Source organism: Saccopteryx bilineata, chromosome 9 (assembly GCF_036850765.1).
Source record: "Saccopteryx bilineata isolate mSacBil1 chromosome 9, mSacBil1_pri_phased_curated, whole genome shotgun sequence".
NCBI lineage: Eukaryota > Metazoa > Chordata > Mammalia > Chiroptera > Emballonuridae > Saccopteryx > Saccopteryx bilineata.
The window spans coordinates 43,097,315-43,115,770 of NC_089498.1; the positions used below are offsets into that span (position 1 = coordinate 43,097,315).

General features: G+C 43.5%; 1 protein-coding gene across 1 annotated transcript in view; it reads right to left on the reverse strand.

The window, feature by feature from the left end:
- Positions 1–441: 441 nt before the first annotated feature.
- The window catches only part of ZNF565 (zinc finger protein 565), a 47,958-nt gene continuing 29,943 nt past the window's right edge, over positions 442–18,456 (reverse strand). The window contains exons 3-6 of the mRNA XM_066242205.1: positions 10,311–10,384; positions 5,308–5,434; positions 4,252–4,347; positions 442–2,033 (exon numbers count right to left, since the gene is read on the reverse strand). Of these exons, the coding sequence (XP_066098302.1) occupies positions 763–2,033; positions 4,252–4,347; positions 5,308–5,434; positions 10,311–10,319 (1,503 nt within the window). The 5' untranslated portion in view covers positions 10,320–10,384 and the 3' untranslated portion in view covers positions 442–762. The remainder of the gene's footprint in view (positions 2,034–4,251; positions 4,348–5,307; positions 5,435–10,310; positions 10,385–18,456) is intronic.

The following is an 18,456-nucleotide window of genomic DNA, read 5'->3' on the forward strand; positions in this document are numbered from 1 at the left end:
CAGTGCTTAAAAATAAACTGAGGCCTGACCAGGTGGTATCGCAGTGGATAGAGCGTCGGACTGGGAGGCGGAAGTACCCAGGTTCCAGACCCCGAGGTCGCCAGCTTGAGCGCAGGCTCATCTGGCTTGAGCAAAAAGCTCACCAGCTTGGATCCAAGGTCGCTGGCTCCAGCAAGGGGTTACTTGGTCTGCTGAAGGCCCGTGGTCAAGGCACACATGAGAAAGCAATCAATGAACAATTAAGAAGTCGCAACGCTCAACAAAAAACTAATGATTGATGCTTCTCATCTCTCTCTCCATTCCTGTCTGTCTGTCCCTGTCTATCTCTACCTATGTAAAAAAAAAAATAAACTGAGGAACAGAGAAACTGCATCATTTGCCCAATGCTATACGGCTAGTAACTGGTAGAAATGTGATGTTAAGTAAGGTATAAGGCAAAAGGCACATTCACAAAATATTTTAATAGGGTTATTTTCTATTTGGAATTCTCAGAAGTTTAATACATTTTGAGTAGTAAAAGAAGACTTTACATTCACATTAATACTTTTTCACCTTAAATTATCTGATACCCAGTAAACAGTGAGTGTGAGGCAAAAATTGAGTTTTCACGTTTATTAAATTTTCTTCTGGTATAAGTTGTCTGATGTTCCACAATGGAAGTGACAAGTGAAGGTTTTCTGATGTTATACTACATTATCTAATATCAAGTCAGATGTGAACTCCATTTAAAGGCCTTCTTATATCTCTAATAGCCAAAGCTTTCTAACCAGTATGGATTCTGTAGTGTTCAATGAGCTGTGCACCAAGAATAAAGGCCTGGCCACATTCTCTACATTCATAAGGTTTGATACCAGGATGAATTCTCTGATGTTCAGTCAGTTGTGAACTACGAATAAAGGCCATTCCACATTCCCTACATTGATAGGGTTTCTCACAGGAATGAATTCGCTGATGATGAGTCAGTTGTGAAACACGAATAAAGGCTTTCCCACACTCCTTACATTCATAGGGCTTGTCACCAGTATGAATTCTCTGATGTTGAATAAGGTATGAACTACGACTAAAGGCCTTTCCGCAGTCCTTACATTCATAGGGTCTGTCACCAGTATGAACTGTCTGATGTCGAGTGAGCTGTGCATGCTGCCTAAAGGCCTTTCCACATTCCTTACATTCATAAGGTTTCTCCCCAGAATGAATTCTTTGATGTCGAGTAACTTCTGAGCTATGAATAAAGCCCTTTCCACATTCCTTACATTCGTAGGGCTTCTCACCAGTGTGAATCCTCTGATGTACAGTAAGTTGTGAATGCTGTCTAAAGGCCTTCCCACATTCTTTACACTGATAGGGTCTAGCACCTGTATGAATTCTCCGATGAACAGTAAGTTGTGAGCCACGAATAAAAGCCTTCCCACAATCTTTACATACGTAAGGTTTCTCACCTGTATGAGTTCTATGATGCAAAATAAGTTGTGAATGCTGTCTAAAGGTCTTTCCACATTGTTTACATTCATAGGGTTTGATACCAGTATGAAGTCTCTGATGCAGAGTAAGTTCTGAAGTACGTCCAAAAGCCTTCCCACACTCCTTACAGCCGTACGGTTTCTCACCTGTATGAATTCTCTGATGTTGAACAAGGTGGGAGGCTCGGCTAAAGGCCTTCCCACATACCTTACATTCAAAGGGTTTTTCACCAGTATGAGTTTTCTGATGTTGAATAAGGTGTGAGCCACGGCTAAATGCTTTCCCGCATTCATTACATTCAATCGGTTTCTTGCCAGTCTTATTGCTCTGATGTAGAGTGAGGGATGTGTGATGCTCAAAAGTGGGTATGTTTTCATATGTGATTTTCACTTGCTTGAAATAGCATTTCTGGTTTACCTGCTGTCTTTCAAATTGGTGTCTGTATTCCCAATCTTCTCTAAAGCGAGAGCCCTCAAAACCACAGCATGTGAGGCTTTCCATCAGCTCCCAACTGAATGTCTCTACTTCAAAAATATCTTTTTGTGGTAATTTCTCATACCTGGACTTCAGATCTGAAAAATATTTAAGAAAATAAACAAATATAAGCTGTTCTCTTTTAAGAAAAACAACAAAAATTTTACAGTAGACTAGAATAACAAAGTAAAAATAATAACCATAAAAGGTGAAGAGCTTATATTGAGGCAGGATAGAAAGGAATTAGGGGAAACTCCCTCAGTGGAATGAGGAGGTAGCAGTGGACAGCAGTAAGTGCTAGGTCCTCTCACCAGAGCCCCAACTTCCACTCACAGTCAAAGGTAAACGGCTTATGGCAGGAAACCCCGGTAGTGGTCACAGAAGTCAGTACCAATAAGGACTAACACCAATAAGGCTAAAATATAATACCAATACCACAATAAGGCTGAAACTAGATAAATCCAGGATGTAGGAAATATTTATCAGAGAAAGACCCCAAAGCTCATTACACTATCATTATAATGGAAACTGACACCACAAGTAGAAGGGGGACTGAGGAGGAACAATGCCATGACGCTTCTGAAATAACCAGTTAGGGACAAGGTCCTTCCCAACCAGAAGGCAAAGTCAGAATTGGGCACCATAAAGTTCAGAAACAACCTATTCTTGGAAATACACAAAATCCCAAGAACTGACTGACCCAGCATGAAACTCGCTTGTGAGTTTGTCCATGACCATATGGTCATGTGTATTCGCTTCTTTCACAGTTTGCCCTGTGAGACTCAAAACCAGGGAGCAGTGGGCAGCTCAACCCCTGATCCAGTCTCCAGGAATCCACAACCTAGCCTCTTTGTCTCTACCTGAATAAAATTTGCTTTTGCTCTCACTTGAACTTGTGCTTGAATTCTTTCCTGACTGGGTCAAGAGCGTGGAGGTCCCAGACTATGCTGGGGCAGGACCAGCCCTGAGCATAGAACCGGTCCAGATGTCTCTGTGTGATTTCTAAAAAGCACATGAAGACACAAATATGATAGCTTATATGGTGTCAAGAGGGCACAAAAATCCATTAAGCCAGGGATTCTCAATTTTGATAGGGGGCAGCATCATCCAGGAAGCCTGTTAACAATACAAAAAGTCCAAGAACCACTCTAGATTGAATCAAAACCTATAGGAGTGCCTGACCAGGTGGTGGTGCAGTGAATTGAGCATTGGCCTGGGACACTGAGGACCCAGGTTCAGAACCCCAAGGTCATTGACTTGAGCGCGAGATCATAGACATGAATGACCCCATGGTCACTGGCTTGAGCCCAAATGTTGCTGGCTTGAAACCTAAGGTCGCTGGCTTGAGCAAGGGGTCAATGGCTCAGATGGAGCCCCCCCCCCACCGCTGTCAAGACACATATGAGAAATCAATCAGTGAACGACATGCTACAACTATGAGTTGATGCTTCTCATCTCTCTGTACTTTCTGGTTTGTCTGTCCCTCTTGCGCATACACACTCTCTCTTTCCCGCTAAAAAAAGTTTCAATACTGTCTACCAAGTGTCAACTTATAATATTTGCTAACATCTATTTAGTGGTCACGATTGCCTGGCATTGTTGTGGGAATTTTCACATTATTAACAAATACAAAAGCCACACAGTAACTACACATGATACTACTTTTATCCCATTTGCAGAGGAAAAAACTGAAGCACAGAGAATGTAAATAATTTCCTGAAATTCACAAATCTAGTAAGTGGCAAAGCCAGGATTTGAACTCAGGCAGTCTCATGCCAGAGTCTGTCCTCATCCACTTCACATCCTTACCTCTGAAAAGTTAATATATAGAGGAACTGCTGAATTAGGTAAAGTGAGAGAGAAGGGGGTGAGGGAGGGGGAAAGCAGATGGTCATTTCTCCTGTGTGCCCTGACTGGGGGATTGAACCTGGGACATCTGCACGCCAGACTGATGCTCTATCCACTGAGCAAACCATCCAGGGCCAAGGAAATAAGTATTTTTTAAGGGATGAAGAAACTTGCAAAAAAAAAAAAAAAGGGTCCCATGTAAAAAGGCTGCTCCTGGGGAAAATGGGCACAGCCCTCTTTGAAATGGGATGAAAATGTGAGAGAGAAAGAACAGAGCGGAGTTAATGGGAGTAGGCAAGGTTTCTTGGGAGCTGAGGCCGACAAGGTCTTTGATCTTCCTGTCTCGGGCTTTTATTTTCCTGTTTTTGGTGGAGCTTTGCGGGAAGTTGCCCGGCAATAACTCAAGTTACTGTTACCAGCTGACTCATCCACTGGGCTATTATTCCCAATGACCTTCCCCTTGCTCACCTGGGCACCATGGTCCCGTTATATCATTTGCAATCATCCAGGGTTCTTTCCCTTGCTCCAGTAAGGAGATGACATCAGGCTTGGAAAAGGAAAGTCCTATTTATAGGAAGAGAAATGGGGAATGATGACGCTGTTCTAAAGTTCACACATAGTCTCTTGGTAACGAAGGAAGAGAGGCGATTACATAAAGGAAGGCGTTAAGGTCATCCAGAGGATGGGAAGAAAGCACAAAGCAATTCTTTTGGGGACAGAGAGCAGAAATTCAGCTAGAAACTTGTAAGTCTCCCTAGAAATCCACCACAAGAACCAGAGGGCTAGTCTTTTATTTTTTTTTTATTTTTTTTTTAATTCATTTTAGAGAGGAGAGGGAGAGACAGAGAGAGAGAGAGGAGAAACAGAGAGAGAGAAGGGGGGGGAGGAGCTGGAAGCATCAACTCCCATATGTGCCTTGACCAGGCAAGCCCAGGGTTTTGAACCGGCGACCTCAGCATTTCTAGGTCGACGCTTTATCCACTGAGCCACCACAGGTCAGGCCCCAGAGGGCTAGTCTTGAAGTACACTGCTCACAAAAATTAGGGGATATTTTATTGCTTCATATTCATTTTGAAATGTACCTGAACTTTTGTGAGCAGTGTGTTTGGAATGAACGACTACACTGTTTATTCTCCCTTTGGCCTCTCTTTCCCCTCTAAGCCATTCCTTGCTGTTCCTGACCCCGCTCTGTGCCCTGGACAACTTACCTGTAAAGAACTGTATCACACTGGCTATATTGTTTTCAGCGGGTTTGGCAGCTAGAAAGGATCAGCAGCAGATTAGCAGGCAGGAGGAGACAGAGTTCAGGGTATTTGTTACCCTCTCCATCCCTGCTTTGACCCAGGAGATCTGGAAGTTGCTTCAACTGCTGCCGCCAGCCCTTCTCCACGACTCTCCCTCTCACAGTCTCCCCTGGAGTGTTTCCTCCTTTCACTCCTCTGGTCCAAGTGTAGCAGCCCCCCACTGCTGTGCTCCCCGGGAGCCTTTGTTTCCGTCTGGCCCTGTGTGACACAATATCCTTACCTAGTGAGACCAAGTTACTGAAGTTCTCCAAAGTCACATCCCTATACAAGTCCCTCTGGGCAGGTTCCAGACACTTCCATTCTTCCTGAGAGAATTCTATGGCCACATCCCTGAATGTAACCAATCCCTGAAACAATAAACCCATGCATTATTAGTAAACAGAAGAACTTTTTAAATTTCTTTATTTATTACAAAATATTTCAAAAGAGGGACAAATATACAGTGACAGAAAATGATTTGACTTTGGGTGATAGGCACACAACATAATCAACATTGAAATACAATAGAAATGTTTACCTGAAACCTATGTACTCTTTTAAACAATGTCACCCTATTACATTTCTAAATAAAATTTTAAAAAGATTTCAAAATACACAAAAATAGAGAGAATAGTATATATAATGACCCCCCATAAATTCATCACTTTGCTTCAACAATTAACAAGAGTTTGCAAATCTTGTTTCATCTCTTCCCTTCCTTCCTTCCTTCCTTTCTCTTTCTTTCTTTCTTTCTTTCTTTTTCTTTTTCTTTCTTTCTTTCTTTTTCTTTCTTTCTTTCTTTCTCTCTTTCTCTCCTTCCTTCCTTCCTTCCTTCCTTCCTTCCTTCCTTCCTTCCTTCCTTCCTTCCCTCCCTCCTTCCTTCCTTTCCTTTCCTTTCTTTCTCTCTCTCTCTCTTTCTTTTTGTGTGTGACAGAAATAGAAAGAGGGACAGACACAGACAGACAGACAGGGAGAGATGAAAAGCAACAATTCCTCGTTGTGGCTCCTTAGTTGTTCATTGATTGCTTTCTCATATGTGACTTGACCAGGGAACTACAGAACGAGCGACCCCTTTGCTCAAGCCAGTGACCTCAGGGTCTCAAACCTTGGTCCTCTGTGTCCCAGTCCAAGGCCCCATCTACTGCGTCACCGCCCGGTCAGGTCCTTCCATTTTCTACCTCTGGTGTACTTTGAGGCAAATCCCACATACTGAACATCACAGTATTTCATCCACAAATACTTTAGTACCTAACAAATGCGATTTCTTTAAAGCATACCATATCATTATCATACTTAGTAATATTAACAATAATTTTCTAATAACTACATCAAATTTCAAATTGTGCCAACTTTCTCAAAAGTTACCACTGGTTTATTCATATCAGGATTTAAACAAGATCCACATATTACGTTTAGCTGATAGATTCCCTAAAGTCTCATTTTTATTTATTTTTTGTATTTTTCTGAAGTTGGAAACAGGGAGGCAGTCAGACAGACTCCTGCATGAGCCCAACCGGGATCCACCCAGCATGCCCACCAGGGGGCGATGCTCTCCCCATCTGGGGCGAGGCCACAGAGCCATCCTCAGTGATGGCTCTGGGCCATGTTTGCTCCAATGTAGCCTTGGCTGCGGGAGGGGAAGAGAGAGACAGAGAGGAAGGAGAGGGGGAGGGGTGGAGAAGCAGATGGGCGCTTCTCCTGTGTGCCTTGGCCGGGAATCGAACCCAGGACTCCTGCACACCAGGCTGACGCTCTACCACTGAGCCAACCGGCCAGGGCCCCTAAAGTCTCTTAAACCTCTAAGAGTCTCTTCAAAATTTTTATTGCTATCTATTTATTAAAGAAACATTTGAATCAGTAGAATTTCTCACTTTTTGGATTTGGCTGACTGCATCTTCATAATATAGTTTAACACATTCTACTTCCATATTTTCTGTGAAAGGCAGTTAGATCTGGAGGCTTGACTGATGTATTTTTTTTTATTTTTTTTTTATTTTTTACAGAGACAGAGAGTGAGTCAGAGAGAGGGATAGACAGGGACAGACAGACAGGAATGGAGAGAGATGAGAAGCATCAATCATTAGTTTTTCATTGCGCGTTGCAACACCTTAGTTGTTCATTGATTGCTTTCTCATATGTGCCTTGACCATGGGCCTTCAGCAGACCGAGTAGCCCCTTGCTGGAGCCAGCAACCTTGGGTTCAAGCTGGTGAGCTTTTGCTCAAACCAGATGAGCCCGCGCTCAAGCTGGAGACCTCGGGGTCTCGAACCTGGATCCTCTGCATCCCAGTCCGACGCTCTATCCACTGCACCACCGCCTGGTCAGGCTTGACTGATGTATTTTTGAGGATGGCATGAATATGTTAGAGGTGGTGCTGCATAATTCCTGTAGTGTCCTAATAGGAGGAATGTAATGACTGGTTTTCCCATTTTTAATGAGGTTAAAATTGATGAGTACATTCAGGTTTTAACAACCTAATCCATTCAGGAAAATGTCTTTCAGATGGAAAGAGAAGGGTGTTGTAGGAAGAAGGTGATAAAGCAAGCGAGCAAGCTAGGGCTGACTGTCATAAAGGAAGTATAAGCAAATTTATATGACTAAAGGCCTGTATGCTTTTGAATATTCCTGTGGCTAGAGATAAGAAAGACCTCCTTCTTTTTGATTTTTAAAAAAATATTTTTATTTATTCAGTTTTTAGAGAGGAGAGAAAGAGCGAGAGAGAGCGAGTGAGAGAAGGGGAGAGGAGCAGGAAGCATCAACTCCCATATGTGCCTTGACCAGGCAAGCCCTGGGTTCTGAACCGGTGACCTCAGCATTCCAGGTTGACACTTTTATCTAGTGCACCACCACAGGTCAGGTGAAAGACCTCCTTCAAACAGACGGACTCTCTTCTATTTTCCACAAAGTCTGAAATGAGCAAAATCTAGCTGAGGTCTTATAAATTGAAATAACATACAAAACACACAGCTAACATGGGCCTAGAAAATAATAAACTCTTTTAAATTTCATAACTTGCCTGACCAGGTGGTGGCACAGTGGACAGAGCATCGGCCTGAGACGCAGAGGACCCAGGTTTGAAACCCCCAGGTCGCCGGCTTGAGCGCAGGCTCACCAGCTTGAGCACGGGGTTGCCACGTTGAGCATGGGATCATAAACATAACTCATGGTCGCTGGCTTGAAGCCCAAAATCGCTGGCTTGAGCAAGGGGTCACTGGCTTGAATGAAGACCCCTGGTCAAGGCACTTATGAGAAAGCAGTCAATGAACAACTAAAGTGCTGCATCGAAAAATTGATGTTTCTCATCTCTCTCCCTTCCTGTCTGTCTGTCCCTATCTGTCCCCCTCTCTCTTGCTTGGTCCTTCTTGAAATAAACAAACAAACAAATAATTTGCATACCTTTTTATCATTTTTCTTCCTTGAGATAAAAAAGAGAAACTCTAAAACATCTCCTAATCTCTATCCTAAAATATAGGATTTACAGAAATTTAAAATCTATCCTGGAGACTTGAGGTCCTAAGTAGACTGTGGATCTCAAACTAGGTTATACCTTCCCCTTTCAGATGCACTGGGATCATGCAGAGGCTGGTCTAGTCACAATGTTGGAGAAAGTGGGGCTGAGGGGTGGGCAGTGTGCTACTGATAACGCTGACTGGCATCAGGAATCTTAAGTGTCCTCAATTATCTGGGTTAGGTACTTAGGACAGTCCCATACAATAAAGTACTATTGAAAATGACACTAGTGTTCCCACTGCTTCTGTTTGCTAGACATCATGAGCAAAATTTACCTTAGCAATTGGCTAAGGTAAATTTTATAAGAAAACATATGAATTTTAATTTGCTTATGTCCTATAAGATATAATCATTCCATTATTTTGAAGGTAGTTATATTAAACAATATTTTAAAAGTACTGCAATTATTTACCATCCTTCACTGTCTATTTCTTGATCCTAAAATAAGAAAGCTGATGGGGGGGGGGTGTATTTCAGTCACATAAATGTGGCCCACAACCAATGCATCTTGTTCAACCTCAAAATGAACCACTTCACAGTTATTCATCTCTCATAAATTCCCCTGCAAGACTGAACTTTCTTTCTTTTTTTTTTTTTTAGCGAGAAAGTGATAGGCAGGGACAGAGACAGGAAGGGAGAGAGATGAGAAGCATCAACTTGTTTTAGCATATTAGTTGTTCACTGATTGTTTTCTCATAGGTGTCTTGACCAGGGGCCTTCAGGTGACCCAGTGACCCCTTGCTCAAGCCAGCAACCTTGGGCTCAAGCCAGTGACCTTTGGGCTCTACATTGGGTTATGACTGTGATCCCAAGCCCAAGCTGGTGACGCCATGCTCAAGCTGGAGACCCTACACTCAAGCCAAATGAGCCTGCACTCAAGCCAAGGACTTCTGGGTTTCGAATCTGGGTCTTCAGCATCCCAGGTTGATGCTCTATCCACTATGCCACCACCTGGTCTGGCAAGACTGAAGAACTTTTTTTGTGTGTGTGACAGAGAGAAAGAGAGTCAGAGAGAGGGCTAGGGACAGACAGACAGGAAGGGAGAGAGATGAGAAGCATCAATTCTTTGTTGCGGCTCCTTAGTTGTTCATTGATTGATTTCTCATTCATTGACTGATGTGCCTTGACCGTGGGGCTACAACAGACCGAGTAACTTTTTGCTCGAGCCAGCGACCTTGGGCTCAAGCTGGTGAGCCTTGCTCAAACCAGATGAGCTCTCACTCAAGCTGGCAATCTCAGGGTCTCAAACCTGGGTCCTCCATATCCCAGTCTGACGCTCTATCCACTGCGCCACCACCTGGTCAGGCAAGACTGAAGAACTTTTGATAGTGTAAAATATTTTATGATTTTTAAAGAGGGAACTTTAAAAATATTTAATGAACTAAAGATATTTAATGGTAGAAAAAAAAGAGAAACCACCCAGTTTAATAAAATCAATCAAAGTTAATTTTGGCCCATTCAACCATGGTTCTCATGAGGGAGGCTCTCAAGAGAATATATTTTTGCTACGTTGGTGTTTTGGTAGAAGCACTGTGCACACATATGAACACTGTTGGAGAGGGCCGGTACGAGAGGTGAGGCACCATCACTTATTCCCCGGAATGAAGGACCTGGAAGCAAGTCACTGAATGGGGCTCAGCTGAGACAGGGAAGTTTCAGGATAAAGAATACAAATATTCATATAATCAGGAGGGAAGACAGGCTATTTCAAGGATAGAGGGAATTCCAACTTACCTGGGCCATGGCTTTTAGAACTACCTGACCTGCTCAGATCTCTCTAGGTTCTTCTCTTGGGTAAGGATAGAGTCCTGAAAAAGCAGAATAGGGAGAGAAGGGGCAAATCTCTCATAAATTGAGCTTGCCTCAGCAATCCTAAATAGATGAGCTGAAAAACAAGTGAATGCTCAGTGTCCTTGCTCTGCTTCCCTTGCCCTCCCTTTGTCTCGCCACACAACACTAATGCTAAGAAGTACAGAGTTAACAAGATGCAGCCCCTCCTTAAACCCTAGGAAACCAAAAGATGGATTCCAGGCAGATGTGCTCCAGCACTGACACAGAATCCATGTACCTCACCAGGAGGGATCCTGGCCTGAATAGGTCATCTTGTTCCTGCTAATCTATACCCTAGATAGGGCCTAGATATTGTAGTTCCCACCTGTTCCAAGCAAATCTTCCTTTGCAGCTGCAAGGAGGATCATGACGCAGACTCACCCACTTTACACTCTAATGATGAGGACAATGCCAGCATAGCACTGTGCAGGCCAAACCTTGTGAAAAAGGCTGTGTGTGAGTGTGTGTGTGTGTGTGTGTGTGTGTGTGTGTGTGTGTGACAGAGACAGAAAGAGGGACAGATAGGGACAAACAGACAAGTAGCGAGAGAGATGAGAAGCATCAATTCTTCGTTGCAGCACCTTAGTTTTTCATTGATTGCTTTCTCATATGTGCCTTGACTGGGGGCTACAGCAGACTGAGTGACCCCTTGCTCATCAAACCAGTGACCCTGGGTGAGCCTTGCTCAAATCAGATGAGCCCGCGGTCAAGCCGGTGACCTCAGGGTTTTGAACCTTGGTCCTCTGCATCCCAGTCCGATGCTCTATCCACTGCGTCACTGCCTGGTCAGGTGAAAAAGGCATTCTTAAACGAAGTATTCCAGCTTCTGTAGGCTCAACAGGCAAAACCTTTTGGGTACTTTCCTGGCTCTGGTTTCTCTTTCTAAGTCCAAAAGGGAGCCATTACAACTCATATAGTCTTCGTCAAAGCCTCCGGCCCCAGCTGGACTCATCAGACAGGAGCAAGAAAATCACAGTAATATAGGCATCTGACAAGCATACCTGCACATCCAGAATACTGACCTGAGTGGGAACTCAATCTGTAGCAGCCTCTTAGCCCAGCTGTTATTTCCTACTTAAACCTTCCCTATTGCTTTCTTGCAGAGTATCAATCACTTCCTCACGGGCTGACAGTTGCTGAGGCTGGAGTTCTGTGGAGAATGGCCTATACCTCCAGATGAAGAGATCTCAGGGGTGGTAAGTAGGATAGCAAGACTGTGGTTTCTTTTTAAGAGAGAGAGTGAGAGACAGAAAGGGAGAACGGGAGTAAGAAGCATCAACTTGTAGTTGCTTTCGCTTTAGTTGTATGTTGACTGCTTCTCTTATGTGCCTGAATCAGGGCAAGCTAGTGTCCCTTTGCTCAAGCCAGTGACCTTGGGGCTCAAGCTGGCAAGCTTTGGGATCGTGTGGACGATTCCCTGCTCAAGCCAGCGACTCCTGTGCTGATGAGCCCATGCTCAGAGCCAGAGATCTCAGGCCTTCAAACTGGTCACCTCAGCGTTCCAGGTTGATGCTTTATCCACTGTGCCACCACAGGTCAGGCAAGGCTGGTTTTGATTAGAGTGGCAAGAAGCTTCCCATGGTGGGGGTGTCAGAAGGAAGACTAATTTAATCAATGGGGGTGGTATTAAGGAAAATTTCCTATAAGTTATAGAACATGGTTTAGCTCCTGAAGATCAGAATAGACAGAAAAGGAACAGAAGAGCATGCTGAGCAGACAGAAGAGCAGCGGCAGAACAGCAGATCAGAATATATGGTGTTTGAGGAGCAGTGAATAGTTTGGAATGATCTGCATAGCTTGGGAATGGTCTAGACTAGTATGTGCTATCTAACAAACTTTCTGTGATGACAGAAACCTATACTGTCAATAATGTAGCCATTAGTCCCATGTGGCTATGACTGAGGAACTAATTTTTTACTTAGCTTTAATTAATCCAAGTTTAAATTTAATAAGTCCTAAAAGCTAGAGGAAGATAATACTGGAAATGACATTAAGGGCTGATAAATGAAGGTGAATGAATGAAATAAAATAACTCTAAGAGCAAGGACCCAGTCTCATCAGCCTTGTGACTGGCAACTGCCACGGTGTCTGAAGGATATAGGTGACCAATGAATACTGACTGAATATATAAAAGTTTGGTTTTCATTAATTAATAAGTGGAAGGCCACTGAAGAATATAAAGAAGAAAGTGATAAGGCCAAAATGACCAGATTATTTTATCGGAGAGAGTAAAATAGATGTTATGAGTATCAACTGGAAAGTGCCTGCATTTCCCAAACAAACCAAGGATCTGATCCTAGGGGAGTTAGTGACAGTGGAAATGAGAAGGAAGAGGATGAATTCAGGGATAGAAAAGAAAAATCAACTGGCTGTGGCATCTAACCGGATATGGAGGCAGAGAGAGAAAGAGGAGTCAGGAATTCTTTCATATTTACTAAGTTCCTACCTCAACTGACCTGGTCCTATTTGTGAGGAAGATAATAAATCCAGTCCCTGTCCCCGTGGGTCTCATGTTCTAATGGAAAGAGGTAGTAGTGAATACACTGATATTTCTATTTATATGCCAGGTGGCCAGAGTTCTATAAAGAAAAATAAAGACTAAAGGGCTGGAGAGCTTGGAGGAACAGAGGGTAGCCTGAGAAGGTGACAAATAAGACTGGAAGAGTGAGCAATGTGGACATTTAGGGGAGGTACATTCCTACCAGAGGGAGTAGCACTTGCAAAGGCCTCAGGCAGGAGCAGGCTTTCTTTGATCAACAGATAAAGGAGACCAGAGCCTCTGGAAAGAAGTATATAAGAGAAAGAGGGTCAGAGGTTCATTTGGGTCAGAGAAGGAGCTGGATGATGGATCACAGGGGGCTTGTAGGTCATTGTAAGAACTTAGGTTTTCCCTCTTGAGTAAGACAGGAAGCCACTGAAATGTTTTAAGCCAAGGAATGGCATAATCTTATTTACATTTAAAAGGATCAATTATGAAAAATGGACTAAAGAGAACAAAGGGGGCTGACCTTTGGTGGTGCAATAAATAAAGCATCAACACAGAATGCTGAGGTTGCCGGTTCAAAACCCCAGGTTTGTCTGGTCAAGGCACATACAAAGCCTGACCAGGCAGTGGTGCAGTGGATAGATCATCAGACTGGGACACAGAGGACCCAGGTTTGAAACCCTGAGGTCGCTGGCTTGAGTGCGGGATCGCTGGCTTGAGTGTGAGTGGGATCATAGACATGACCCCATGGTTGCTGGCCTGAGCCCAAAGGTCGCTGGCTTGAAGCCTAAGGTCACTGGCTTGAGCCCAAGGTCATGGTCTGGAGCAAGGGGTCACTCGATCTGCTGTAGCTCCCTGGTCAAGGCACATATGAGAAAGCAATCAATGAATAACTAAGGTGCTACAACAAAGAATTGATGCTTCTCATCTCTCCCCCATCCTGTCTGTCTGTCCCTATCTGTCCCTCTCTCTGTCTCTGTCAAAATAAATAAATAAATAAATAAATAAATAAAATAAAAGGCACATATGGGAAGCAACTACTATGAGCTGATTGATGTTTCTTGCTTTCCCCCCTGCCTTTCTCTTTCCCTGTAAAATCAATAAATAAAATCTTTAAAAGAATATTTTAAAAAAGAGGGCAAAGGGTAGGGGAAGCAGGGAGACCAGTGAGAAGGTTACTGTAGTAACCCAGGAAAGGGGTGAGGATGGTGTGCATTAGGATGGTGGTGATAAGAACTGACCAGGGTTTACATAGTCTTAGAAAGTAGAGCTGACAGGATTTGAAAATTTTAGATATATAACAAAATAAAGTCAAGATGACACAAAGGTTTTGGCTTGAACAATCAAAGTATGAAGTCACCATTTTTTAACACAAAGGCAGAGGCAGATTTTTTTTTTTTTTTTTTTTACAGAGACAGAGAGAGAGATAGATAGAGACAAACAGACAAGAACGGACAGAGATGATGAGAAGCATCAATCATCAGTTTTTCGTTGTGGCACCTTAGTTGTTCATTGATTGCTTTCTCATATGTGCCTTGACTGTGGGCCTTCAGCAGACCGAGTAAACCCTTGCTCGAGCCAGCAACCTTGGGTCCAAGCTGGTGAGCTTTGCTCAAACCAGATGAGCCCGCGCTCAAGCTGGTGACCTCAGGGTCTCGAACCTGGGTCCTCCGCATCCCAGTCCGACACTCTATCCATTGTGCCACCGCCTGGTCAGGCAGCAGAGGCAGATTTAACAGCGGGCGCACTGGGTGCGCATCCTGGGCCCCGACTTCTGAGGGGCCCCCCAAAACCCCAACTTGACATTAATGTAAGGGGCGCAATATTTTCTTCTGTGCCCAGGGCCGCAACCGACCTTAATCTGCCTCTGCACAAAGGACTGTGAGAGGAGCAGGTTTTGAGGGACCATTATGAGTTCAGTTTCAGACCTTAACACTTGAGATGATCACTATATACCTAAGTGGAAACGCCAAGTGTCCATTAGGCATTTGGTTCTGGAGTTCAGGATAAAGACCAAATGTAGAAATATAAAATTGGAAATTACTGATGTACAGATGGCACTTAAAGCCCTGAGACTAGATAAATTCACCTACAGAATGAGTGAAAATATGGAAAATACCTGTATCTGTAAAAAATAATATAAACGAAGCCATTTAAAAATTCAGTTAAAGGGGACATCCCAGAGAACTGTCTTGTTGTCTTACTCCTTATTTCAGGATGTTAAAACCGTGTAAAATAGCCTGGTCTGTGCCAGCGCAGTGGATAAAGTGTTGACTTGGAATACTGAGGTCGCTGGTTCAAAGCCCTGGGCTTGCCTGATCAAGGCTGATATGACAAGCAACCAGTGAAAAAGGAAAGAGAAGCAACTATGAACTATGAGTTGATACTTTTCGCTATCCTCTACCTTCTCCCTTTGTAAAATCTATAAAATTTAAAAAAAAAAAGGAAAAAAAACCTGGGTAAAATAACCTTTGGCCTGGGCCTAAAGCAACACTGTATCCCAGACAACTGTTTACAAAGATAACAGAAAAGCAGATATTATGATTACTAGACTGAAAACGAAAATTAGGAAAGAAGAGAGGGAATAGAGACGAGAAGCATCAACTTGTAGTCACTTCACTTTAGTTGTTCTGATTGCTTCTCATATGTACCTTGACAGGGGGTAGTGGCTCAAGCTGAGCCAGATCCCTCGCTCAAGCAGTGACCTTGGGCTGAAAGCCCACAAGCCCATGCTCAAGCTGGCGACCTCAGGGTTGAGAACTAGGGACCTCAGCATTCCAAGTTGAATCTCTCCACTGTGCCACCACTGGTCAGGCTCAAACCATCTTTAGAGCCTGACCAGGCAGTGGCGCAGTGGATAGAGCATTGGACTGGGACGCGGAGGACCCAGGTTCGAGACCCTGAGGTTGCCAGCTTGAGCGTGGGCTCATCTGGTTTGAGCAAGGCTCACCAGCTTGAGTCCAAGGTCGCTGGCTTGAGCAAGGGGTCATTTGGTCTGTTGTAGCCCCCGGTCAAGGCACATATGAGAAAGCAATCAATGAACAACTAAGGTGCCGCAACAAAGAATTGATGCTTCTCATCTCTCTCCCTTCCTGTCTATTCCTATCTGTCCCTATCTCTGTCTCTGTCACAAAACAAAACAAAACAAAACATTCTTTAGAATAAGGAACACTGTTAGGTTATCTGTACCTATAGAAATGCCTTCCTTCTATTGATGTAATTTTTCCCTTTCCCTTTCTCATAAATGCCCTTTGCCTCTGTCTCCTAATCTGAACACTACTTGGGTTGGGTTTCTGCCTGAATCAATGCATTCAAAATAGCTATTCTTTTTTTTTTTTTACTTATTTTTTTATATTAAGCGAGAAGCAGGGAGGCAGATACAGACTCCCACATGTGCCCTGACCAGGATCCACCTGGCAAGTCCCCTACCAGGCAATACTCTGCCCATCTGGGACCACTGCTCTGTTGCTTAGCAAATGAGCCATTTGAGCACCTGAGGTGAGGCCCTGGAGCCATCCTCAGCAGCCGGGGCCAACTTGTGCCAATCAAGCCATGGCTGCAGTAGGGGAAGAGAGAGAGGGAGAGAGAAAGAGAAAGAGAGAGAGAGAGAGAGAGAGAGAGAGAGAGAAAGTGGAGGGGGAGGGGTTGGAGAAGCAGATGGGCACTTCCTCTGTGTGTCCTGACTGGGAATCAAGCCCAGGACATCCACATGCCAGGCCAACACTCTATCACTGAGCCACCTGGCCAGGGCCAATTCTTTTGGATCTCAAATAAAAGCTTGCTGACACTCAGTTTGGCCTTTTATTTTTAGGTTAGCCAATCCAAACCTGGGGGGCTAAAATTCAGTTAGGGAACAGGGATATGAAAAGGAAAAAAAGAGTCTGAAAAGGAGACTCCACTGAGATAGAAGGAAAAAGAGAACGGGGCTTCACTGGAAGACCAGTGAAGAAAGTATACCGAAAAGGAAGGGGACAACAGTGGCCAAAGGAAAAATGAGAATTCTCCATTTGGCATCATAGAGATCATCGGAACTCTTGACAAAAGCTGATTCTCTGGAGTAGAGGACACAAAAGCTTGGCTGGAGTGGGGTTCAAGAGAGAATGGAAGGACAGGGAGTGGAGACAGAGAGCCACTCCTTGCAGGGAGTACGCTGAAAAGAACAGAGAAAACAGAGATAGAGGTGGATACGGGTTCCAGGCAGGGTTGTTTGTTTTGAATGTAGGAGAAATTACAATACATTTTATAGTGATGGGAATAATCCAGTAGAGAGAAATTAATACAGCAGGAACATAGGAAACAAGTGCTAGAGCAATGATTTTGAATAGGAGAGGGGATGGGAACTAGCATCTGGGTGTTGAGGACTGAATTACAGAAGACCACAGATAGCTTATCCCTGGGGAAGGCAGAGTACATAGGTATAGAAACGAACTGCAGGATTCTAGGGTGAAGTGATGTAGTGTTATTCTTTTCACTTACTTTTATTTTTAAAACCACTCTGTGGACTAAATAAAGTTGATTGCATTTCCCACATTATACAGAAGAAAAGCTAGAATGCCTGAGAGGTTATGAGATTCATTCAAGACCACAGAACTAGCCTGACCAGGCGGTGGCGCAGTGGATAGAACATCGGACTGGGATGTGGAGGACCCAGGTTCGAGACCCCGAGGTTGGCGGCTTGAGCAAGGGGTTACTTGGTCTGCTGTAGCCCCACGATCAAGGCACATATGAGAGGGCAATCAATGAACAACTAAGGTGTCACAATGAAAAACTACTGATTGATGCTTCTCATCTTTCTCTGTTCCTGTCTGTCCCTATCTATCCCTCTCTCTGACTCTCTCTCTGTCTCTGTTAAAAAAATAAATAAAACATTAAAAAAAAAAAAAAAGACCACAGAACTAGTAAAATCAGAGATGGGATAAAATCCCAAGTGTTCTATTTTGCTGCCCATGGAAGTTTCCATCAGAGTAAACTGGCTCCCTGTCATTGCTGCCATTAATGAAGAAATAAACAATCAATCCCAAAGCAGAAAAGGGACAACTGAAAGAGTTGGGGGTTAATGGGAGTAGGAAACTAGATCCTTTAGTATGTAAGTGCTTTGCCACAGGAGACAGTTCTGACAATAGTTTCTTCTAAGAATTATTAGAGCAGGTAGCAGAAGTGTTAGAAATTGGGGGGGAAACATTTATGGGTCAAAGCCTAAGAACACTTCAGAATTCAGAAGAAAAAGACACAGAAGAATGAATTCTGAAAATAAAGGTCAGAGATATGAAAAGAGGGATCCAGAAACCTAAAATATGTATAAAAGAAGATAACAGAACAGCTGGAGAAATAATGAATAATATATTTTCCAAAGGAAATTCAATACTTGAACCTTTAAATTAAAAAGAATTCTTGAGAGCTTATAAAATTCACAAAGAGCCACACCTGGATGCAGCCTGGTAATGATTCTGAAATTGTACTAATCTGTAGGACATTCATTATTCTTAAATGTCCATGGACTATTTAGAACTTAGATATAATACTAGGTATGTTCCATTTGGAGGTTTTGTATGTTCTTTCTGGAAT